We start from the raw sequence: 25,808 nt of genomic DNA on the forward strand, positions 1-25,808 counted from the left end.
AAGCTTTGAGTTGTAACTAAAAGGTTTAATTTCTAATTTGATACAGCAACATATTCCCAAACTGTTAAGACTGAGGCAACCTGGTGGGTCATTTAAGTAATGTGGGTCATGATGTAGTATAAAAGAATCCATAAGCTGTAAAGATGGAGAGAGATGCACAATTGGTACAGGCAACAATAAGCCTGTATATAAATGCAGTGATAGTGGTAAGACCAAAGAGTTCATGGGAAGCAGCAGTAGCTCTTAAGTGGAGTCTAGACACAATAAATTACAAATCTCCTGTCATCTTTGCATGAACAGCTAATGCTGTAGCTCAGGAGCTCACGCAGGTCATTCACTGATTGGAAGGTTGATGGTTCAATCCCCAGCTGCTATAGGCCAAACAATACTGAAGCACCAATGGGTTTATCAGGTACAACAAGTGAAACAACACTTTGGTGTGTGTATTGCTGTAGGAAAAATCACGTGATCAATACAACTGCTGTGTTGGACAGTGTTAAGTTGTGCTTATTGGGAAGTGCAGTTGTTGAGTTTGCATTCATGCTGCAAGGAAACATCATCACCAGCTGTACAAGAGAACCAAAGAGAAAAGGAACATTTTCTCCAGTCTGGGGTCCTTTAACCCTTTTTTCTCCCCTCACATACAGAAGCACAACAATTGTCACATTCACTTATATTTCCTAAATAAAACTTTCACTTTGACTTTATGTTTTTCTCTTACACTTCCTTTCAAAAAATATGTTTGTAAATTCTGCATTTAACATACTGTATTAATCAATCGCAGAATTTGGTTAATATGTACACACTTTCAAGCACTTATCTGCACGTCCCACACGCACAAACACACGCACACACGCAGGCGCGCCTTCATACATCGAGTTACTTATTACACTTTTCTATTGCACTGTCTTGTCTCTGTATCGTTCTGTTCTTTTTTATTTGCAATTTTTGCACACGTGCACTTTGTGTAGTCCTGTGTTGATTGTCATATGCAGCACCGTGGTCTTGGAGGAACACTGGCTGGCTTCACTGAGTACTGTACCACTGCACATGGCTGGAATGACATTAAAGCCACTTGCCTTGACTTGACTCTTTCATTTAGTTAGCCCTTTATCATCAGCTGGTTATGCCAGCGAGACCTTTCCTCACTCATTTGGTGTCCAGATGTCAGAATGAATGAACCTTCTTCATTCTCTTTCTTTATCCAGGCTGCCTGCAATATTTTTTTAAATCCAGCAGATGTCACTAATAAGCAACACACCAACACAGTGTTAACATCATGTTGACACAATAAGGGCAATATGCCAATCACTCCATTTACCCATCACTACTGGCTGCTCTGGTCTCCAGTCTGCATGCTAAAATATTAAAATACTGATACTCTCTGATGCTTTCACTGTAGTATGAATGTGTGTGACTGTTAGAAAGCATGTGAATAAGGCAAGTCATATAAAGTGTTTTGAGTTCTCAGAGTAGAAAATTGCTTTAAAGAACCCGTCCATTTGTCATAATTTGAAACAAATGACCACATACAGCATCATCACTGTAAATACTGTGTCAAAAGAAGTGCAGAGAATGAAGTGATTGCGTCATCACTGCCACCACAGTGTATGCAATTTGGATGGGGTGAAAAAACAAAACAAAATAGTGTCTCACCCAGGGAGTGTTCATCAGGGCAGGGTTCATGCAGAGTTGGAGCTGGCCATTGTGGGTTGGCTCATGTACTGCTGCCGGCCTGTTCTGGAGAGAGAAGGAGGACCATATGTGACCACCATGAGCAGGCAGTATAGGTGAGACTTATTAATAATTCCATGAAATGAATTCAATTTAATTTGATAATAATTAAAATTCTTCCTTCTGTCTTGTATGCAATAATCATTGCATACAAGACAGAAGCTGATGCATATGCCCTGGAGCTTACAATCCCAAGTCAAGTCAATGTGATGACTTGCATTTGACTTGAATACCATTAACCCATATTTTACTCACAATAGAAGATAGAAAACATCAAATGTTCAAACTCAGATATTTTACTACTCCATGAAATATATTAGTTCATTTTGAATTTAGTGACAGCCTCAAAAAAGTTGTGACAGGGATAACAAAAGGCTGGAAAAACAAGTGAAAAGAAAAGGAACAGTTTGGGAAATGTTTCATGTGGGAACAGGTCAGCAATGTGACTCGGTATAAAAGAGTATCTTACAGAGGCAGAGAAGAAAAGATGGGCAGAGACTCACCAACCTACCTACAAAAAACTGCATTTGCAGATTGTGAAAAAAAATTCAAAAACTATGTTCCTCGGTGAAAAACTGCAAAGATTTTGAATATCTCATCATGTAGAATACATAATGTCACCAAAAGATTGATAGAATCTGGAGAAATCTTCAGATGCAATGAAAAAAGGCTGAATATCAGTATTGGCTGCCTGCGATCGTCAGACCCTCAGACCACACTGCATTAAAAACAGGCATAATTCTCACTAAATCACTGCATCGGCAAACGCAAGTTAAAGTTTTATCATGCAAAGAAGAAGACTTATGTGAGCATGATCCACTACCCAGTAATGCTCCGCCTTTTTTGGGCCAATGCTCATTTAAAATGGACTGAAGTAAAGTGGAAATGCACAACATGAATTTAAATTTAACCCTCCCCTGCAGCTGAGCCAGGGACCACACCGCCGCCACACCTCCACCGCCCGACTGAGGCTGGGGAGCCTCGGCCTAAAGGCGCACCACATGACCATCAACTTCAATCACTTGGTCGAAGGCTGAGCGTAACGTGTCATCACTGCTCCAGTGGGAAATCTCCCGTGGGGGAACCTCACTTGAATTTTTTTTTAAAAGTAAAATAAATAGATAAAGTTTTTTTCACTTTTACAAATTATTTAGATATTTTCATTACAGATTATGATAGAATACCTAGCACATCTAAATAATGGGGTTATTGTAAAAGAATAGCATTGTGGAAAAGTTCAAAATGAACTCTGAAAGTGTGGTATTATTTATGCTGCAATAAAAAAAGATTGACCCGGTTATTGTCTGCATTTTCAAACTAACGACATTGGTGACTACAACAAAATAGAAAAGATTACTATAAAAGTACAAAAGTTAAAGTTTATCTGTCGGTAGCCTCCCTCTCATCCACCGTTCCCATTGCTCCACCTCAGTCTGCATCTCTTTCAATCCTCAGCTCTGCTCTTCAGGCCTGAAACAGTCTGATTCAAGCTCTGCTGGGGATTTCAGTCTTTATCTGCTCTTCATTAGTTCCCCACACTCTGGTCTCTGTGCTCAGGTCCACTATGGTTTTCTGGTCATTCAGTGGCTCTGAGTCCTGTCGCTCTAAAATCTATGGTCAGCTGTTTAGCAGGAGTGGGGCGGGTGGAGGTTAGCCTGGTGCCACAGTGGTCATGTCAGTGGGGGGTTCTGGGGGTTTCCTGCGCTCCACATTATCCATTGTTGATCTGCACACGTTTGTTGCTGCCACGGGCGTCACACACCTGTATGTCATTGTCATGAGACACTCTCACAAACAAAATCACAGTTTAGTAACACAGCGTGCTTACGGGAAAGTAACAGTAATCTAATGACCTTTTTGCAATAGTAATCCCTACTTTAGTCGTTACTTGAAAAAAGTAAGTAATGCATTACTGCCCATCTCTGGTGCTCACAGATGGTGCAGTTTGGAGGAAAAGGTGGTGAATGGTGGTGTTTCCTCAGAAGAACTACCAGAGTCACAAAGGGCACGAGTCCATGTCACCACCTTGACTTGCTGCTGATTCTGATTCTGATCTGTTCTCATCTGAGGCAGCAGATAAACTTTCCACAGCTAAAGTACAAATAGTTGTGAGTGGCATCATTTAATGTTCTTTAAAGAGGCACGTGTTGTTTAAAGCATGTGCTTTACATTTACTGCGATTTACTAAGATTTTTGACACCTGATGTTGTGAGCAGGAATGGAGAAATGGAATAAAAGGAAGATTTTTTTATTGTTTGGCTAATGAAGGGTGTAAATCTTTAATATTATTTATTTGCCTGGTTATTTTAGGAGTGTTTTTCTAAACATGGAGAAAAAAGGCATAAGAAACTAATTTAACTTTCTAGTCTCCCGCTGCAGATGCTGGCTGTGATCTCAGAGGGCAAATGGTCTGCAAAGCTGGAACTGGAGTTAGGGAGAGAGGAGTCATCATCCAGCTTCAAAGAAAACATCCAGGTAAAGTGACGTGGATCACTATTTTAGCCTTAAAGTATCGTACGCTTAAATACAAAAACATTTTAAAGGACAAAATTTACCATCCAACTCTGACTGTAATACAAAATAATGATCGCCGTGTGTGTTTTGTAACTGTTCCTCAGAAGGGCAGACTATCGCTGTCCAACCAGCCAACTTCAATAAAAGACTGAGACAGTCGATAAAAGCAGCATTCAGTGACCACCACAGATGAGCGTGTTCCTGAAACATTCAGCATCTGATCCTTGTTGGCCTGTCTGCTTCTGCTTTGGTAACTACAGTAACTGCAACGCAGTCACTATACACACATGCCGTCCACTTTCTAACTACTGATTACTTTCTGCCAGTTATTTTAGACCCAACACTGTTTCTTCTTGTTCACCTCAATGTTGTGAAGTGTCAAATGTGAAACAGCTGGACAGGAAACTACACCAGTGTACTGGGATGTTTCACCAACAGGTGCCAGACGCTGTTCCTGCCATTCATGGCTTAGCCCCGCCTACCTCAGGACCTCCTCTTCTCAAGTATTGATCATGATGATTATGATGATGACAATGAGCACAACTAAGACTGTAAAAATCCACGACCATGACTGGTTTGCTGTCTCCTGATTATTAATGAATATCAGGAGGATGATTGTTACTAAGAAATGATGACAAAAAACACAAAGTTCACCAAACTCACAGTTTACATTCAGTTTGCTTTTTCATCTTTACCAGCCACACTCTAACTGCAATTAAGAAAACAAACTTTAGAAATCATTGACTCAGGGACTTTATCAAATATATAATGGGCTCAGGTAGAGCCAGCTTCTGAATTACCATGAACATGAAGTATGAGACATACTCTCAGTAAATTTGATGACATTTCCTGATTTATTTTGTAATCTCTGCTCTTTCTGTATTCTGCTCAGTTTGCATGCTGCCTTTATGAATTTTTTCTCCTTTGTAATTGATGATAATTCATTGAATATACTCAGCTACTTCCCTTTGTCCCCACATTGCTTTAAGTTTTTCAGTGTCCATTTATTTTTTTACTGCTCTTTGAGTTGAACCCTGTGGACTGTTTGATGGGCTGCTTGTCTTTCTGTTTGTAACCACTGCCTGTGTTTGACTAAAGACCATGTTGTGCCATGCGTTTATGAAGTGACTGTTTGCTCTCTCCAATGTAAAGATCTGGGCATTCCTCGCTGCACTGTACAGCATACACTACATTGTTAAGTTTGTGTTTAGGAGTTTTGTCTTTGGGATGAACCAGTTTGTGTCTGAGTGTGTTGCTGGGTCTGAAGTAAACTGGGATGTCGTGCTTGGAGAAAACTCTCCTGAGTTTCTCTGATAAACCTGCTACATTGTCTTTCTAATCCTCCCTAGTTGGTGTCTGACCTTCTTTTCTGTGCATCTTTGCTGACTTGATGAAAGCCCAATTAGGATAACCACATGTTTTAAAAGCTTCCTTTACATGTGCGAGTTCCATCTTTTTCCCTGATGGCTTCTTTCACCCCTCTTTCAAACCATCGATCTACTCTGGCTCTTTTAAAGGGACAGCACCTAGCCACTGGTACAGAGATGTTGATGACACCTGGGTCAAAATCAAAACCTAAGAAGTGGAATCCGTCACTGCTCACATCAACTCTGTGGATGTAACATAAAGTTGAACATAAAGTTCACCAGGGAAGACACAAACATAACAGTTTGCTGTTAGTGGACTCTGCCGTGCACCTTGGGGAGAATGGAAACCTCAACAGTGAAGTTTAGCTGAAGCCCACACACACAGACCAGTACCTCCTCTGTGACTCCCACCATAGCTGGACTGGCCGATGGTGATTTGTCGTTTTTATGGGCCAATGAGGGTTTTTTTTGGTTTTGTTTTTTGTAACGGTATAAACAATGAAAGATGGTGGATTGGCCAGATGCTGCCAGATGTAAAAATAACTCAGTTGTTTGGTGGTGACTACGGTGGAGCTTCCACAAAGGCCAGCAGGTGGATGAGGGAAACCGGAGGCAGGAAGAGGAGAGACCCGAGGTGGCCGCCGGTCCGAGTGTCAGGTGAACTGAACTTCAGGGGAGAAGTTATGACCTGCAGTCTATCTGGGTCAGATATAAACCAAGTTTAGGTGGAGTTTATTTTCGGTATGCTAACTTTTTACAGTCAGTTACAATAACTCGTACCGCGTACTAGCTAGCATGACGGAGTTTCTATACAGCTGCGTGGGTGCTATGATGTTACTGATGTTGAACTTTATTTTATTCATAAGGTTAGTTTTTAGAGTTGCCAACTGTCCCGTAAAAACCGGAATCGTATTCATCTCGTATTAAGAGAAATTATTACGCGTTTCGTATTGAGGTGAAAAGGAACAGTTTGTCCGGGACTTCAGCTAGAATGGAAAAAAAGACACAAACCTGGAGTTATTCTGCGTCTTTACGCCGTCAGCTGCCTCTTCATCTCTCATTCTCCCCCCTCCCTCTCCTGTTGCTACTTCAATCATGAAACGGATCAATGATCAGCTGATCGGCTTTTCTGTCGCAAGTCACTTTGCGCCAGAAAGAGGAAACCAGCGGATGTCGCGCTAAACAACAGCAGCACGTTTAAGCTTTCAGCTGTTGTTAGAATTTATTTAATATTACTTTCTAGTATCAGCTGATGTTTGTTGGAGCCACAGCTGTAAAGCTGCTGGTCATGATGTCGGTTTGGTTATGTGGTGAGAGGGAAACATGCAGATGAAACCAGGAGATGTCCTTACTGAATCATCAGAGCTGAACAGGTGATGGAGAAACAGGTTTACCTTTTAGGTCACATGGATGAGTTGAAGGGAAGTTATGAACCGTTTCTGAGAGACAAATAACACCAGGATCCTTTTCTGTGTAGCTGACAGCTGGTAACTGTGCAGGGGCGGGTCTAGCAAAGTGTTGCCAGGGGGCCAGGTAGGGCATTAACAGGGAAGGGGGGGAAATACTTTTCTTTATTATTCTCACCTAAAATGTATAGCTTTTAATAAATAACCAAAGTTTTTATCTGATGTGAAATATATAGAAATCATAGATGAATACCAACAAGACTGTACATCGCTGTCACAACAGCGTTTGTTTTCATTCAAAGGCTTTATGGCTTTTCCTATAATACCCGGTGGGCCGGTCTCTAGTCAAAATGCCTGGGCCGATTTTTTGTCCCAGTGCAGCCCTGACTCCCACCACCCTCTGGAACACAAACTTGGAGTAATCAGGACCCTACAGCACCAGGCAGAACATGTTCCCTCTAAGCCTGAAGGGAAAAAGATATATTTACTTTCTGCTGACCATCAGCTCAGGTTCACCATTACAGTTTCAGCCAACAAATGTACACTGTCTAAATATGAACACATTTGAAAAATTATGTTATGTTTACAAACATTCATGTCTCAGAAATAAGCACAGCTGTTCATATTTGCCATTACAGTTTTATTTGTCAGAGAATTATGAACTTTACATTGTGCATTGAGTTTAATAGGTCTGTCTCATGGCTTTGCACTATGAGAGCTGGAATAAACATGTATCCTGACAATTAAAGTTGAGCAAACTTCAGCTAAATCTTGAAATAGTAGATACAGGTATAAATGGGATCAGATCAATCTTTGCATGGTCAAAAGCAGATACCTCCTGAGTTCAGTCCATCATATTAAAAAAGAAATGATATCATGCTTTTTACATACACTTCCAAATAATAGTCAAGCAGCCCAGTCTCACAAATAGGTAACTAAGATGTCTCTAATGTAGATGTGCACAGTGTAGTGTAAGCATTACAAGATCATAAATGAAAAAGCAACATTCATGTAAAACTACAGGCTCAGGATTTTATAAGAAAGACTCTGAAAACAAAACTTTTTAAAACAATATCTTTGGTGTAAGTGATCATGAAAATACAAAACAGAAGTGAACAATTTTCAGCAACAAACCCTAACATGCACTAATATTATACATATCCAAACAAAAAGACACATGTCAAAGTTTTTGAAGTGAAGAAACATGTTGTTTTAAAAAGCACATCCAGTGTGTGACCACGATTGTCACACTGTGGACTGAGACCATGAACGCCACTTCTTTGAAGCATTCTTCTTCTTCTTGGAATCAAAATGGAAGCGGAAACATCACGATTCACTTTGATCTACCAAAAGGAAAAAGCAGAATATCGGAGCTGAAACCAGTCAGGTGAAGTAATTAGGATACAAACAATAATTCAGTGCATTGTCTCCGGTAGCTTAGTCTTACAATTGTTGATATCAGCTCAGTACAACGAACACTCAGTGTCAGGGAACTCCTGTGTGGAAACTCGTGGTTTTTATGTTTTTATGTATGTATTTAACTTCCATCCATCCATTTAACTAAGGAGGAAGTTCAATTCAATTCAATTCAATTTTATTTATATAGCGCCAAATCACAACAAAAGTCGCCTCAAGGCGCTTTATATTGTACAGTAGATAGCACAATAATAAATACAGAGAAAAACCCAACAATCATATGACCCCCTATGAGCAAGCACTTTGGCGACAGTGGGAAGGAAAAACTCCCTTTTAACAGGAAGAAACCTCCGGCAGAACCAGGCTCAGGGAGGGGCGGCCATCTGCTGCGACCGGTTGGGGTGAAAGAAGGAAACTTAAGTAACTTAGGACCAAATGTCAGTTTGGTGCAGGCTGGTTAGTTTAGACTCTAGGTGCATTCGGTCCCCTGTTGTCTGTAACTAAATGAGTTGGTTGACTTTGTGGCTGGGCTGTATGTGTGGTTATATCATGTCGATTTGGGCTGGAGTACCTGTCCCCTGTTAGGCTTAGCAAGTTTCTCCAAGGTGTTTAGCTGGCAGTGAACATGAGTAGAGCTTCTAGCTTGGAAGCACATCTGTGCAGGCTGCCAGCTTTTTGGTTGCTCTTTTTTACCCCACTGCTTTTGAGAGTGTAAATACCCCAACTGGTTACCTTTGACTGCAGTTAACTTGGGTTGTAGGCCTGGGTCCCCCATGACAAGATGAAAAACAATCATCTAGGATACATAAATTTCATACTACATGCATATATATCTCTATCTGCCACTTTTTAAATTCAGCTATGTCTGTCAGAAATTTGGGATCTAAATTACAAACGTGTCACTGGTTAGTGTAAATGGCTCAATGTGACATAGATATCAGGTAATGGGATTTAATTTAAAGGTTTCTATGTCAAAGAATATCAAACCTGGAAAAGCTGTTTATGGTCAGAATTATTAAAACTGTAATTGTAAAAAAAATCACATGTGAGCTTTTCTCTTTGCGTCGAGTATCCAACACTGTGACTTCTTACTTGTAGAAGCCGTCACTCCAAATGTCTTATGATAATAATGTTTTATGATGAACGTGAAAAGTATGTCCATTGTTGCAAATGACCATGGGAGTGACTAGAATAACATCCAACTAGATGTTCAAAAGACGTCCTTAAATGTCCTTTAAGTGGCAGAACAAATGAACGAACAGGTAATCGCTTACTTGAGATGAAATCTGCTCAGCTACTTTGAAAACAGCTTCTAATTGCTCCTCCTGTAACAGGATGGCTTCTCAGGGCTAAGGCCATCATGCAGCCCAGCAACCTTTATGGTTCTGCTGTGATTCACCAGGAACTGTTAGGGAACCTTTCAGTGCCTCCTGTGAAAGACACAGGCATAAACACACAAACATTAACATGTTCCACAGTCTTCCAGTTTGATCACTTTGATTTTCTCATCCTGTGGACAACGACATACACGGATGCAGGTTTATTGTTAACTTTTGGCGGTTTATTTATTGAGCAAATCCAGCTCCACTGTGATGTTATTGTTAACTGAATTCAAGACTTTAACAGTCTCTTCTATGTAAAAATGCAGGTCCATCAGCATGAGACAAACTTGACGACACACTTCAGCATACATATGTAACATGTAATATGTAACACATTTACATTTATATCACACACGTCTACTTTCCTGTTTGTATACAGGCTGCCAGTTTATCACAGGGCCAACACAATACATGTGACACAAAATCCGCTGAAGTGTTTGATATTTTAATCATAATCATAATGATGATTATTATTTTAAATATCACTATAAAGTTTATTTATAAATATATTTAGATTTGTTTCCATAACACCTAGCATATAAACCTGAGCTGTTTCAGCTTCTGACCTCTGACCTCAGTGTGAGGCGGCTGTGTCCTCACTGCAGCTTCCTCCTGGAAACACTTCTTCTTGTCTTCCCCCAGTGTTGTTTCCCTGCCGTTAATATCATTCACTGTACCTGAGGAACAACAGAGGACAAACACTCACTTTAAGAAGTACATTCATACAGAGGTAATCTATGGAAACACACTACTTCACACTTTGGTAGAGAAATCAGTTTCTGTGAAACATTTCTGTAAATGAACTTGGTGTGGAGTTTTTCAGGAGACTCAGCAGTCCCACTCTGATAACTGAAACTTCTGATAACTGAAACTTCTGTGGATGAAGAAACTGCCAGATACCATCCTGGAAAATGTTTAAGAAATACAAGATCGCTATATAAATAACGATTATGTTAAAATCACATATTAACAATTGTTGCTCACCTTTGTTTCTGATTTTAAAAAGTCATATCCCGTCAGCTCTCATGGCTGAAGTTTGGCTTTGACGGTCGGGGAACAGAAAAAGCTTTTAAGGAGCTTTTGATTTCCAATCCAGTTCTGCTTTAAAGTATTAAGGATACTTTAAAAGTGCTCCTCTGAAATCTGTGTTAAACAATAACAAACATAAATTAGTAACAAAAACACAGTGCAGAAGGTAAGTACAGGCATTACACACCATCATCGGGCCTTATGCTCCTAAATTTGCAACTTCAAATCTCTGTGAGCTCTTCAACGTGTCTTCAAAAGAGAAAAGTCCAAAACGTAATGCAGCCGGACTTAAAATTTGATTATAAAAGGTTCAACACAGACACACAGACAGAGAGGTACCTTTTAATGTTTATTGGTAACCTGATCGTCTACAGTATTACAGAGTCTGGCAGTCTTTGCATGATGTAAACGTTACTGTAAGTTTCCAGCTGCCTCTCAGGTGTGGCAGCAGGAAAGCGGCTCAATGAACCTGCATCCTGAGGTTTGTCGTGCAGGATTAAAGGAGCCAGACTTTGTTCAGACAGCTAGGATTGTGTTTTACACTGACCCTGGGTCAGTATAAGTATCATACAGTTTAAACGAAGCACTGAAAGTTGCACATATTTATTACAGATGCATTGAAGCTAATTGGGAATCTGTTTACTGGTAACTTTATTAACTAGTAACTTAATTACTCATGACAGAAGCTAATATTTCTGTCCTATCATTGTTTAAACAGTAACCGCTTTATTACACTATAAGCTAACCTTTACACCGTAACTTTAAGCTAGCACCATAAAGACGGTCAAACATGTAATAATATCTACAAATGCATCTCAAAGCTGTTATATCTGTATTACTAACATAACCACATTAACATTATTGACACTCGCTGACTTTTAATAGTCATTCTATAAACGCTGTCCGTTTAAATGGTCTTACCTGTAAACACTGCTGTATCCACCGGATTCCAGCCAGAGTGGATTCTGGAGTCTTCCCACGCTCCTGTTGGTGATCCTCCATCTGGATGGATGATAACAACCTTCTGAACAAACTAGCAGGTGGAGATGGCCCATGCTGGCCCATATCTATGGTGCTGATTTCTGCTTATAAGGCCCATTGAATGGACTGATAACACCTGAGGCGGGTGTCCCCAGTGCCTAGTGTTCGTTCCCAGTCTAGGTTTTAGTTGTAAAAGTTTCTCTGTTGCCTTTCACATTCTGTTTTCATCTTAGTTCTGTACCATGGACATCAGCCTTAATAAATGGATTGTTGGTTATTAATATTCACCTGCCTGTGAGTCTGCATTTGGGCCTTTCTCTCTACAAAGATCATCTAGGTCTCGCTGATCGTAGTTAAAACCATATCACAGAACTAAGCTAGATGATGCTGATACATTTAATTCACAAAACACCATTTAAATGCCATTACTGCCTTTGAAGATGTTTGCAGACACACAGGGACAAATTATTAGTTTAAGTTTACTGACTATTAAAGTTTTTTTTTCCAAAATTTCTTTTTTTTTTTTAATAGAGCAATAAATTTTGAACACAGAATTTCTGCATACACTTGTTTTCTTCAGAAAGCATACTTTACATGTATCTGAACACAATAACAGATACTATTTTTTAATGACCTGATTCAGTATTATTAGCTGGTTTCTCTATTGAGCCATAACATAAACCACTGCTTTGCAATGATGTGCTTTAACTTTGTAATGCTCAAAGCAAAGTAAAATCAACTAAGGGTTATATTCTAGTTTACACAAAGTTTAAAAACTTAAGCAAGGGTTTCAACTGTCACTTGAAAGCATTATACCAATAACAAATGAAATTAGTTTAGACTTGAGAAAAACAATTGCTGATGCTCAAAAAGCAGGAAATGGCTATGCAAAGATACTGTGGTGTTTCCAATAGTCAAGAACTGGAGTGAAAATTATCATCAAGAAAAGAGAGCCACATAGTACACAACAACCCTGGCAGAGGAAGATCTTTGAAAGATTTCAAAGACTCTGGAAAGAAAACTAGTATGCAATATGTCTAAAGACCACAGAACATCCACCAACAACCCTGCACAGGAATGGACTGCAAGGTTGAAGAGCAAAATAAGCGCCACTTCTGCAGAAGAAACACCTTCAAGCCAGACTTAAATTTGCTAACAGCAACCTAGAAAAAAAATCATGCATACTGGAAGCACGTCCTTTGGTCAGATGAGACACAACTAGAGTTCCTTGGCCGTGTAGACAAGGCATTTGGACAATTTCAAGTTTGTGGGAAAAATTTGAGGATTTGAGCACCTTCTTGTTCCAACATTACTGCACACGAGTCCTCACCTCATCCTGGTATTACACCTTTGGGATGAATTAGAGTGGAGACTGTGAGCCTGGCCTTCTCGTTCAGTGCCTCACAAATGAACTTTTAAACAAATGGTCAAAAATTCCCATAAACACACGTGTTTATGGGAATTTTTGACGTGTTTATATAATGGTGTTTATGGGAATTTTTGACCATTTGTTTAAAAGTTCAAATCAAATCAATTCAAATCAAATCAAAATGTATTTATATAGGACATATTAAAAACAACAAAGTTGACCATAGTGCTTCACAGTCAGTAGAAGCATGAGACAATTAAAACAAAACAATAAAAACAGGACAGGAAACAATAGGTGACAACACAAGAAGCCAGATTCAATTCAATTCAATTCAATTCAATTTTATTTATATAGCGCCAAATCACAACAAAAGTCGCCTCAAGGCGCTTTATATTGTACAGTAGATAGCACAATAATAAATACAGAGAAAAACCCAACAATCATATGACCCCCTATGAGCAAGCACTTTGGCGACAGTGGGAAGGAAAAACTCCCTCCAGATAACAGCCAACTAGTTAGAATCAAAAGCCAAAGTAAAAAGATGGGTTTTAAGACATGATTTAAAAGACTGGATGGACTCGGCAGTACGAATATGAACCGGTGAGGTTATTCCAGAGTCTAGGTGCTACGGCTGCAAAGGCCCGGTCCCCTCTCGACTTCAGTCGAGACCTAGGTTGTGCTAGGAGCATCTGATTGGACGATCTAAGTGCTCTATTGGGATTGTACGAGTGGAGGAGTGGAGGAGTTCGGAAAGATAGCTGGGCGTTAAATTATTTAGAATTTTAAAAGTGAAATAAAACTAAAGTTTGTGGAAAGCCTTCCCAGCACAGTTGAAGCCGTAGTAGAAGCAAAGTGTGGACTAAGATCATATTAAACTCTATGGATTAAGTATGATTAAGGGATGTCACTGACGTTCGTATGCGTGTGAAGGCAGATGAGCAAATATTGTTAGCAATATTGTGTACATCAAAAAAATGTTCGAGTATCGGCTAGTTAAAATATGAAGATATGAAGACTTTTCATATTCATATAAAATATAAAAATGAAAAAAGTCCCACACTCCTGCAAAGTCCCTTGTTTGAGCACACAGTAATATAAAAACAATTAGTGAGATTTTTTGAATGATATATAGAGACCAGCCTGCGGTCTCTTGCCACATACGTAGAACAGTGTTCGTAGCGTCAGATAGACAAAAACACATTGATTGTCACATGTGCTCAGCACAGGGTGCCAGTGGTGGACCGGCCAATTCTGGTATTCTATGGCAAATCCTAGTTGGACTGAACTGTGCCAAATAGTGAGTACAGAGCCCACTAGAGCCCACTGGAGCCCACTAGTGGCCCTACAAGCCACCCTCATGAATTCTGTTTCTGATTGTTTGGTCAGAGACATTCACACCAGTGATCATTTTGTAGGGTTGTGACAGTGCTCATCCTGTAGCCAAGAGCAGATACTGGTCCTGCTGATGGCTTTAAAGACCTTCTATGGTATAGCTGGTGGTATAACTTAATGTATTAAACAATATATTAAGCTTATATTGCGCAATAAGCTCACTATCAAAATGGCTTCTATGTCACTTTTTTGATATAAAATCTGCAAAGTTTCATGCAAATGTTCTTTCTTACATTCAACATACATGGCAGACGTTAATGGCTTACAATAGCCAGTCATGTTTGATACTTGTATTTCAAATGTGTGTACTCATAGTTGTAAAATGAATAGATTATATAGTGATTTTCTCCTCAGTGAGATTTTCCCTAAAATCTAAGCTGTGACGTGAAAACTGCTGTTAACTGTTGCAAGGTGAAGGTTTTGGATAAATGCCAGTGTTTATGATTAAAATGAGAGTAAAATTATGATACAGCTGTTGTAAAACTACAGATTTTTAAAAGCATTTTTCATATTTTGTTGCTAGTCTTCTAATTTCACTGAGGTCTTGCAGCACTGAGTGAGTGATCAAAGCTTACACTAAGCCTGGTTAGCAGGTTGCGTTAGCCAAAGCTGAAGGTGGCAATGATTACAAGACAGATTTGTGCTGTTAGGCATGACTGTGGTCCCCAAAGTAAAACAGTCAAAGAGCATTAGCACATGAACAGTGTTAAAAAGAAAACGTGACCTGCAAATGATAATAATAATAATTATTATTTTGATCCAAAGCCACCTTTAAAACCCTCAAGTTCACCTTAAATTTGTACTACTACATTATTAGGTCACTGGACACTCCCATGCACCCGTCACAAAAGACGTATATAACAAGAGAGCTGCATGGAAAAAAAAAAAATTAAATACCACCTGTGTAACTGGACCACCAGGTAGCCTCCTTCAAAGTGGGCGTCGTCCCTACACCACTACCTCTTTCAAACACACGCACACACACTTAGTCATAGAGGTCCCTTACTTGTGACACTGATCTCAGACCACAGTAGCATGCAAAAACCATGGGAGTGCTGTAGGAACATAAAGGAAGCTAAGTGTTATCTTTAAAATAACAATGTCAGATGGAACATAAGTAGCAGCATCACTGATTTGAATAAATAATTCTGATTGTCTTATTTTGTTTTGGTAAATTTAAAATACAAAAGAAAAAGTAGAACAGTTTTCACAGCTCCATCGAAGCTCGCGAGCAACTGTGAAGAGTTGGTGAGTGAAAATGCAAACAGGTCTGCTGGCTGAGTGATTTGCACACTTAATGGAAAACTAAAGAAACACAGGACAGGACTAATACTGTGGGTACACAAGAATGTGGGAATGTGATATGAAGAATCTTTGACATGCTGTATAACGCAATAATGTAAGTAACATGTGTGCTATGCTTACTTTACTCGAGTTGTAACTTTTAAACTGAAAGAAACTGGCCACAAATGAATTGAACAGATCCTCCCCAACATAAGCAGAAATGTGCATCACACAGCAAAGATTTAATAAGTGTTGCAAATGTTAGTATGTGTATATGTAAGTAAGAAGAAGTTTTAACAGAGTTTTAACAAGCTGAAAAAGCAATGACAGGTTACAGCTCCACCAATCTTTATACTTGGCTCATTACAGTCAGACAAGTAGAGTTGTCCTGGCAACCACCAAACCCAAGCCTCGTCCATCGGATGGCCAGACGAATAAGCATGATTTGTCACTCCAGAGAACACATCTCCAGGGTTCTAGAATCCAGTGGCAGCGTGCTTTACTCTACTGCATCCAACGCTAATATCACTTTTTCATCTTGAAACAACAGACTTAGCTTGCCTAACGCTCTATTAGATTCAAACTTGAGTTCACCAAAACAGCTTTAGACAACAAAGTAGGCTTATTAAATTTAAACACAAATACAAGAACAACAAGCAACAAAGGTAGAAGTCATAATGAGTTTTTCAACAGATGTATGATAACTCAATAACTTTACTGGGTGAACTCCTTACATCAAAGGGAAAGTCTATAAATGATAAACATAAACCAAAAAAAGGAAGCTACAAGTTCATATGATTTATGGAGAAACAATTTTGTTTTTTCGTTTTTAGCTTTCAATTCAGAGTTACAATCTTTATACTAGCAACATGCCTACTGTTTTAAGGCAACAATGAAGTATGTGGGAGATGCACCAGTCTGCATGTTGCATATATTTTTGGCGCCAGCCTCCCTGTTACCATAGGAACTGTCTATCGATTCAGCTGTTTAAGTGAACTGACAACCAATCAGATCTGCAGCCATTACATATTTATTTAATTATTCCTTAGAGTGAGAAGTTGAGTTGAGGGAGAAAACGGAGACAAACAGTGGCTTCAATGAAGTACAGAAGAAACATGTGGCTGAATGAGTTACAATGAAACTGATCCGAAATTCAGTCAGGAGGTAATTATCCTGTAACCTCAGCTCCAGGCCGAACCTCTGATCCGGATTTGAGCCAGTGAATCTCTCCTAATTGTACTGCCAATTCACTGTATTCTTTAGAATCTATACCTGAATAAAAGATTATATATATATATATATATATTATATTATATAATACTATATATTATATAATCAAGTCCGTAAGTATTTAGACAATGGTAAATGGACTGGTTTCTACTCTACCTGAGCACACAAAGTACTTCATACAACATACCTCATCTACCCATCCTCACACATTCATACAAAACTTTTTTTTCTACACTTAAGTTCTTTCTATATAACATTTACACATATTCACACTCTGACGTATACATCAAAGAGCAACTCGGGGTTAGTATCCTGCCCAAGGATATTTGGCATGCCGACTGGAACAGACAGGAATTAAGCCACCAACCTTCCAATTAGTAGATGACCTGCCTTACCTGTTGGTAGTTAAGAAGGTGTGGCTGATGGACAACGAATCAAACACCTGACTCGCAAGAGGTTCCATGGCCACGTGACGCAATTTCATTCAGTTCATCAGGTATTGAAATTTCAAGATGAACTTCTCAGATTACAATGTAAGAGATGAAGCAAATCAACAGACTGAAAATTCAATATAAATATATACACTTTATGGCCAAAAGTAATGGTAAATGGCCTGTATTTCTATAGTGTTTTACTTAGTCCCTATGGACCCCAAAGCGCTTTACACAACCAGTCATTCACCCATTCACACACACATTCACACACTGGTGATGGCAAGCTACATTGTAGCCACAGCTGCCCTGGGGCGCACTGACAGAGGCGAGGTTGCCGGACACTGGCGCCACCGGGCCCTCTGACCACCACCAGTAGGCAATGGGTGAAGTGTCTTGCCCAAGGACACAACGACCGAGACTGTCGAACCCGGGGCTCGAACCGGCAACCGGCTTGACCCAGCAACCTTCCGGCAACCTTCCGGAAACCTTCCTATTAGAAGACGAACTGCCAACTCTTGAGCCACGATCACCCCATAACCATTCAACCTTCCAAATCACTGAATTCTGGGGTTCCAATCACTTCCATGGCCCCAGGTGTATAACATCAAGCACCATAGGCATGCTGATTGCTTCCAGAAACATTTGTGAACAAATGGGTCGCTCTCAGGAGCTCAGTAAATTCCAGCCCAGTACCCTGATGTAATGCCACCTGTGCTACAAGTCCAGTTGTGAAATTTCCTCGCTACTAAATATTCCAAAATGAAAGCAATTTGGAATAACATCTAACCCAAGTGGTAGGCCACATAAAATCACTCATTAGATCAATCTTTCTTTTTCAGTGTGAGCTGACTCCATGTTGGATGAAGGCGTCACCAAATTTCTGCAGACTCAATCGCTACAGACTTCCAAACTTCACCTGGCCTTCAAATGAGCTCAAGAACAATGTATACAGAGCTTAATGGAATAGGTTTCCATGGCCAAGCAGCTGCGTTCAAGCCCTAGCTTTGTGGAAACAGCTTGGGGATGGCCTTTCCCATGTTTCAAGATAACTACACAGCAGTGCAAAAAGTAAGGTCCCTAAAGACACAGATGAGAGAGTTTGGTATGAAGGAACTTGACTGGCTTCCACAGAGTCCTCAATTTAAACCAAGATAACACCTTTGGGATGATTCAGAGCGGAGACTGAGAGCCAAGCCTTCTTGTCCAATGTCAGTGTCTGACCTCACAAATGCGCTTCTGGAAGTGGTCAAATATGAATATATTCCTAAACCTTGTGGAAAGGGTTCCCAGAAGAGTTGAAGATCTTATGACACAGACCATTCTCATTCCAGACACGTAACATACCAACGATTTGTCAAATCCCGAGGCGTCCAATTGGAACGCGAAAGGTACCCTTCCGCGTCGCTATGATACGCGCCGGATTGTGGATGGAATCCAATAGAATGACGCTCACGGCGGTAACACATGTTCCAACTGTGTATTCCAGCCCTAACCCTAACATTAATTTTAACCCTAACCATAACCTCACCCCTAACGTTAACCACAACCTTAACAGTGTTAGATGTTAGTGTTAGGTGTTAGTTACTGTTTTCCAAAGTGATTCATGATGTGAAAGTAAAACGAAATGTACATGTGTAGATTCATTCCAAACAGTTCTTGTACAAAAGGCCCGCCAGTCGGCGGACCTGACGAACAGAGCCACATCTGCCGAGTAAATACATCAGCATACAGCTGCCGACCAGCCAATGAGCGGTGAGGCAACCCATCCTCTTCACCAATCAGAAGACACAATTCTACCTCATCATTACGCACACACGTCGACGCAGAGAGTTCGGTCGGAGCTGCAGGTGTGGAGAGTCAGCAGAGTTTTACTCACCATGTGGATTTTCGTTCTTTCTAATGCTGTTAGCGGTGTGCGTCCATGAGACTGTAAGTTTCTGTGTTGTATCCTGTTTGTTCTTTGCTGGGGCCATTGTCCACCCTTGTTTAAATCCTTGGCGCACACTTTGTTTACCGAATGTTACTGCCGTTTACTGCGAAGCAGCCTCTGCCGTGCAGTCATTAAGGGACCGTCACTAAGTTCTCATGTTAGCTCTAGTGTAAAGTGCCTAGTTAGAATTTATGTAAATAGTAAATTAGCATTTGTTGATACTCCCTTACTTTGGTTGAATGTTTCACTACTCAGTATTGTTTGTATTGTTGTATTACACATTTAATTCACTCTGTTCACATAATTATATCAGACTTAGAGCTGGGCGATAGAATGATAACGATATGTATTGCGAAATAACTTTTTCTCGATAGAAAAATTAAACTATTGCGATAGGCCTCATCTCTCTTGTCCTCTTAAAAAAAAAAAAGAACAGCCAATCCAAATTAAGTAGCGCAGAGCCGAACCAATCACAGCCGCAGCATCACGTCACGTGACTTGCTACGTACAGCACAAGCGCCAAGGCGCACATGTGTATTTGTTTTTGCAGCCGGGCTGCCCGGGTAATGAAGGAAACAAGTGTGCCGACTAGAGAAAAATCAACCGAGAGAGTGAGCGAAGGTTACCGAAGAAAAAACAGATGATGGTTCCAATGTCGGAGAGCTTGTCGAACGGAAGGGCCACAGAAGTTCCGTAGTGTGAAGGTATTTCGGCTATTTCAAGTCTGACAAAAAACAGAGTAGCGCGCACTGTAAATTGTGCTGAAAGCAAGTCTGCAAATACAATAAAGCGGTGCATGCTCAATCTCTGACTGAAAGCGCTAATTCGTCATTCGGCTTTTGTCAGACTAAAGTAACTGTTAAAACTGTTTGAAAAGCTAAGCTATACAACAAGGAGAGATTGAGAATTTCCCTTTAGTTCTCAGTTTATTTGATATTGACAAAAGTTTCAGGTTTGTCTGTTCTTCTGTAAAACGACCTAAGATTTATTTTTAGAATTAATATTTTGTTTCTAAGTGGAATTGACAATTTAGTGGTCTGTTTTGTTTGTTCTATTTTGAAACTTAAACGCTTTAGCGGCTGCCTTTTGTGTAGTTTGCAATATTTGCCTTTATTTATCTGAAACTGAAGTCTCATGTTCCTTAAGTACATCTGCCCTGTTGAACTTATTATGGGAAATAAATATTTTAATTATAACAAGCTGCTAATTATTTCACATTTTACTTGTGAGCAACGGCACATTTAAATCTTACAAATATAGTTATTTGGCTTATATCGTGATATATATCGTTATCGCCTGAAATGAAAAAAACATATCGTGATATGAAAAAATCTTATATCGCCCAGCTCTAATAAGACTTTTATGTTCTTTCCAACAGAAACCACACCATCACTTCACCACACGGCATATAGCATTTTACAGCCTGTTAAATCCCCTCACTCACATTATGGATGTGTACCTCGGCTTCTTGTTAAATAAATGAATGAACGACAGATACCTGAGTGGCAATGGATTTGTGGATAAGCCATCCGTTCTTATCGGACAACCCTGTTGAGATTGTGGATTCATAGAGTCAGCACCTTATCATCTTCATTATTCATAGTCAGGAGGTCAAGTCCATCCCTCTTAATGTGACATCCTCCATTACAGTTCTCATATTTCCTGACATTTCTGAAAGCGTAACATAGAGATGTGTTGCGAGGCCAAAAGCATAACATACCGACGATGTGTCACATGGCGTAATTTGTTACGCTTTGGGATGAGAACGTGTTGTATGGCTGCAAAGGGTGGGCTTACATTGTATTAACCCCCTACAGATTAAGAATGGGATGTCAGTCAAGTTCATATAAGTGTTCAATTCAATTCAGTTTTATCTATATAGAACCAAATCACAACAACAGTTGGTTCAAGGCGCAACTGTTGAAGGTGTTCTTTAAGTACATGGTCACTACAGCCATTTCCATCTTATCGGCAAACTTTACAAACATCTGTCCATTTCTCTTCTTAACACCATACTTATCACTTGATCCATAACCTCACCTCTGTTTCCTTCCTGTCCATCAAAGTGTGCGCCAATCACACTCTCTCCCTTGGGGACATTCTCTCCAACTTTCTCCAGAATTTCTCTTTCTCTCCTGACATCCAACATGTGGGACATACTCACCGACAGCATTCAACATCCCCTAGACATCAACATTCCTCCTAGAAATGACCCCTAAAATTTATGTTCCTATCTATGCCATGATACAATGGTTTGAATCCACCTCCAATACTCCTGGCCTTGCTTCCCTTCTACTTGGGTTTACACATAATATACTTGCCTTCCTTCTTTCCAGCATATCAGCCAACAGTTCCTTCACCAATCATAATCTGTGCCCCTACATTGACCTCCACACCTTTTCTTCTCTTTAACTGCTTCCTGACATGCCTTCCCCTGTCTCTCTGCCTTTGTTTCGATTCAATTCAATTCAATTCAATTTTATTTATATAGCGCCAAATCACAACAGCAGTCGCCTCGAGGCGCTTTATATTGCACAGTAGATCGTACAAGAATCGATACAGAGAAAAACCCAACAATCATATGACCCCCTATGAGCAAGCACTTTGGCGACAGTGGGAAGGAAAAACTCCCTTTAAACAGGAAGAAACCTCCGGCAGAACCAGGCTCAGGGAGGGGCGGGGCCATCTGCTGCGACTGGTTGGGGTGAGAGAAGGCCAACTATAGTTCAATAAGGAGAGATCATTAGAAAGAAATGAATATGATTTATTGATGTACAGAATTTAGATGGTTTTCTAAAGTATTCCTGAGCCCACGTGGTAATATCTTTACAGAATGATGTTGTTTTAAAATGCAGTGCTGCCTGAGGGATTGAAGGTCATGGGCATCCAGTTGGTATGCGGCCTTCCCGCTTACATGTAGTGATTTCTCCAGATGCTCAAAATCTTTTGATGATATTATGGACAGTAGATGATGAAACCCCTAGATTCCTTGTAATTGTACATTGAGAAACATTGTTCTTAAACTGCTGGACTATTTGCCCACACAGTTGTTCACAAAGTGGTCATCCCATTCTTGCTTGTGAACACCTGAGCCTTTTAGGGATACTACCTTTATACCAAATAATGACAAACACCTGTTTACAACCTGTTTAACCTGTTCACCTGCGGAATGTTGAAAACAGGTATGTTTTGAACATTCCTCAACTTTCCCAGTCTTTTGCTGTCTCTGTCCCAGCTTTCTTGGAATGTGTTGCAGACATCAAATTCAAAATGAGTGAAGATTTGCAAAACAACAACAAAATGTATCAGTTTGAACATTAGACGTGTTTGTGGTGTATTCATTTGAATATAGGTTGAAAAGGATTTGCAAATCATTGTATTCAGTTTTTATTCAGTCTGCCCCAGGGCAGCTGTGGCTACAACTGTAGCTTGCCTCCACCAGTGTGTGAATGTGTGTGTGAATGGGTGGATGACTGGGTATGTAAAGCGCTTTGGGGTCCTTAGGCGGGGCTAGTAAAAGCGCTATACAAATACAGGCCATTTACCATTTTACCATTTATTTATGTTTTACACAACGTCCCAACTTCATTGGATTGTATGTGTATACTGTATATCCAGTGTTGGGCAAGTTACTTTGAAAAGGTAATTAGTAATAGTAACTAGTTACTTCTTCAAAAAAGTAACTCTGAGTTAGTAACATAGTTATTATAAAAGTAACTAATTTCTAGGAAAAGTAACTATTGTGTTACTTATTTTCAACCCTCTGTGGTCCAGGGTATAATTGGTCGTTTTTGACTACTTGTGATTTCACATTTGACCTTATTTATCCTGCCTTGTTTTGTTTGGTACTCTTCTTTTCAGCACAACCTCACATGTCTGAATTTACAGTTATTTTTTCATTTTGACATACTGTATTAGCACAGTTGATCTGAAATCAGACAAAACATATAAAATCCGAGTAGAAATAGTTATATTTTTACTGTAACAACCACAAACATGTTTAAAAATCATTCTCATAACTTGAAATGCAAAAATAAATTGTGAGTTTTAAAAACCTATGTACAAGTTTTACAAACAACAAAGTTATATGCAGCCATTTACCTAAAATGCAGCCAAGGTGTTATTTTATAACCATTTGAAACAATTTACAGAACAATCAGCTGTTCTGCATCAAATAAGATGCCACACAATCTATTTGTGCAGCTCCAAAAAATAATTTCTGTCCACTATAAGATAAAAAAGCACATCACAGCCTGATACCTGCAGGCCTGACAGCAGCAGGTGCATCACTGCTCCTGTTTCCACCTGCAGACAGCGTTTACACTCTAATCTGCCTTTGGTGGCTTTTTGGCAACACCTGTGACCTTCAGCAGTCGCCTCATTGTTCTGACACACACAACACACTCACTACACAATACAGTAACTACACTACACACTCACTACACAACAAAACACACTAACTACACTACACACTAACTCAAAACTCTCTCTCTGACTCTTTCTTTCACTCTCTCTTGGCGTCATCACTCCTAAAACTTCACCCTTGTCTTGGGTTGACATAGCATCTTGGTTCCATGTAATCTTAAATTGGTCATGTGATTGGTTTACCATGACTACTTTATTCTTCCTCAATCAGCAGCACTTGTGCGATTGTTTCACCCCCCTAGCTCCCGGTAAGTTGAAGACAGCTTCAACTGTCTGTGTGGAAAAACAGTAACACGTCCGCACCGCTTTTTCTTGTTAGCAACAGTAACGGCGTTGTAATGATAGAAACAGTAATTAGTTAGATTACTGGCTACTGAAAAAAGTAACAGTGTTAGTAATGTCGTTACATTTAATGCTGCTATTCCCATCACTGTGTATATCTATGCGCATACATATCCAGTGGTCCCCAACCCCCGGGCCTCGGACTGGTACCGGTCCGTGAGTCGTTTGGTACCGGGCAGCGAGAGTTGAGGCTCAGGTGTGAAATGTATGGTTTTCAGGGTTTTTATCGGTTTTCAGCGTTATTTTGTTATTGTTTTTATCGTTAACTCGGTTTTCCTGGGTCTTTTCACGTGTGTTATGAATAAATCTTCTTTTTTTCGGTACTGGCACTAGTTTTATTTGTTGTATTTATCCGCGACACCTTATTGCCGGTCCGTGAAAATATTGTTGGGCATAAACCGGTCTGTGGCGCAAAAAAGGTTGGGGACCGCTGCATATCTATATGTATCTAACGGGATCAAAATGACTCATCAGTTCTAGAAGTTGTCATTTTTTGTCTTTTTATCCAAATTTCCCCCAAGTTGACTATATAATAAATACACCCATTTAATAAACGCATGCACAATATGTTTAAGATTTTGACTGGTTAATCAGGATAAGTTAATTTAGCATGCAGTTAACAGTTTTACAATGTAGGCTTCTGAGCTACCATTCTTACTACACACTGACAGGAAAATTACTTTTCATCCCCAAAGAGTACTTTTTACTATCTTTTAAGCACTTTAAAAGTGGTACACTTAGTATATATACACTGTATTATTCTTATGTGGTCAAAAATTTATATGAAAAAAAAACAGCAACGATGGCAGCATATCAAACAGGTTCATGCAGGGATCTGTTTATTTTTTCCCCTCCCCTCTATTTTCCTCTCATGCCGAATTACAAAACTATATTCATCATTCAACAGCAGACATAGCTTATAGTACTTCAGATCTCTTTGCAGCAACTGTGCATTACACAGAAAGCACATGTGTTTCAAATTTAATAGTTTTGGCAGTGCATACGCTAGAGTTAAACCTCATATACTGCATGTTTCAGGCTGTTTTACACTCCTACAGGTCTATTCCACAGTACTGCATACAATATTAACACAGCTGAGAGGTAATATATTCAATAACCATGAGTCACAAAAAATGCTAAATTGAAAAAACAAAAAAGACAGCAATTCCCAAAACAGCAAATGCAGCTTTCATTTTGCTCACAAACCAGGTGATCCATGTAAAGTCCAAATTTGTCACATGGTCATAATCATTCAATCATTAGCCACCATCAGTGTTACCCTCTGACAGCACTCATGTATTATCCCTCTGGCATACTGATAACCTGTGCCCTATCTGTGTTCAGACAAAATGTAATTCATTCAGTTCAATTCAATTCATTTCAAAAGCATTTATATTGCTGTGGTGCGGCTTGTAGTCCTGTACAACCGTTTTTCTATGTGTTTGTTAACTTCTTGCTTAGCCTCAGTTAGGGTCAGTCGTCTATTCCACCTCTCCTACCCAGACAGAACCAGTGGAGACCTGCATTAGAGACTCTCTCACTGCGGGAATCAATTAACCATCCTCTTCCCCGG

At 39.7% G+C, this 25,808-nt stretch overlaps 1 protein-coding gene and 2 long non-coding RNA genes across 23 annotated transcripts in view; 1 reads left to right on the forward strand and 2 right to left on the reverse strand.

Annotated features, from left to right (window-relative positions):
* Nucleotides 1-25,808, reverse strand: part of dlg2 (discs, large homolog 2 (Drosophila)) — a 173,942-nt gene that overhangs the window by 85,194 nt on the left and 62,940 nt on the right. For 19 of the 21 annotated variants that reach the window (XR_001224178.3, XR_003221859.1, XM_005450494.4 and 16 more), the window contains one exon: nt 1,657-1,740. Coding sequence is in view for 19 of the 21 variants with exons in the window: in XM_005450494.4 (XP_005450551.1) it covers nt 1,657-1,740 (84 nt within the window). In the remaining 2 variants the exon portion in view is untranslated. The remainder of the gene's footprint in view (nt 1-1,656; nt 1,741-25,808) is intronic. The other 2 variants (XM_025910697.1, XM_019363911.2) reach the window with 1 other exon arrangement.
* LOC102077817 (uncharacterized) lies at nt 7,647-11,682 on the reverse strand. Its single transcript, XR_003221860.1, has 4 exons — nt 10,804-11,682; nt 10,393-10,496; nt 9,712-9,867; nt 7,647-8,364 (listed from the first exon to the last, which is right to left on the reverse strand). It is a non-coding gene; the product is annotated as an uncharacterized LOC102077817 (long non-coding RNA).
* LOC109203899 (uncharacterized) lies at nt 17,885-20,961 on the forward strand. Its single transcript, XR_002063565.2, has 2 exons — nt 17,885-19,467; nt 20,847-20,961. It is a non-coding gene; the product is annotated as an uncharacterized LOC109203899 (long non-coding RNA).

The sequence above is a fragment of the Oreochromis niloticus genome, linkage group LG10 (genome assembly GCF_001858045.2).
Source record: "Oreochromis niloticus isolate F11D_XX linkage group LG10, O_niloticus_UMD_NMBU, whole genome shotgun sequence".
Lineage (NCBI taxonomy): Eukaryota > Metazoa > Chordata > Actinopteri > Cichliformes > Cichlidae > Oreochromis > Oreochromis niloticus.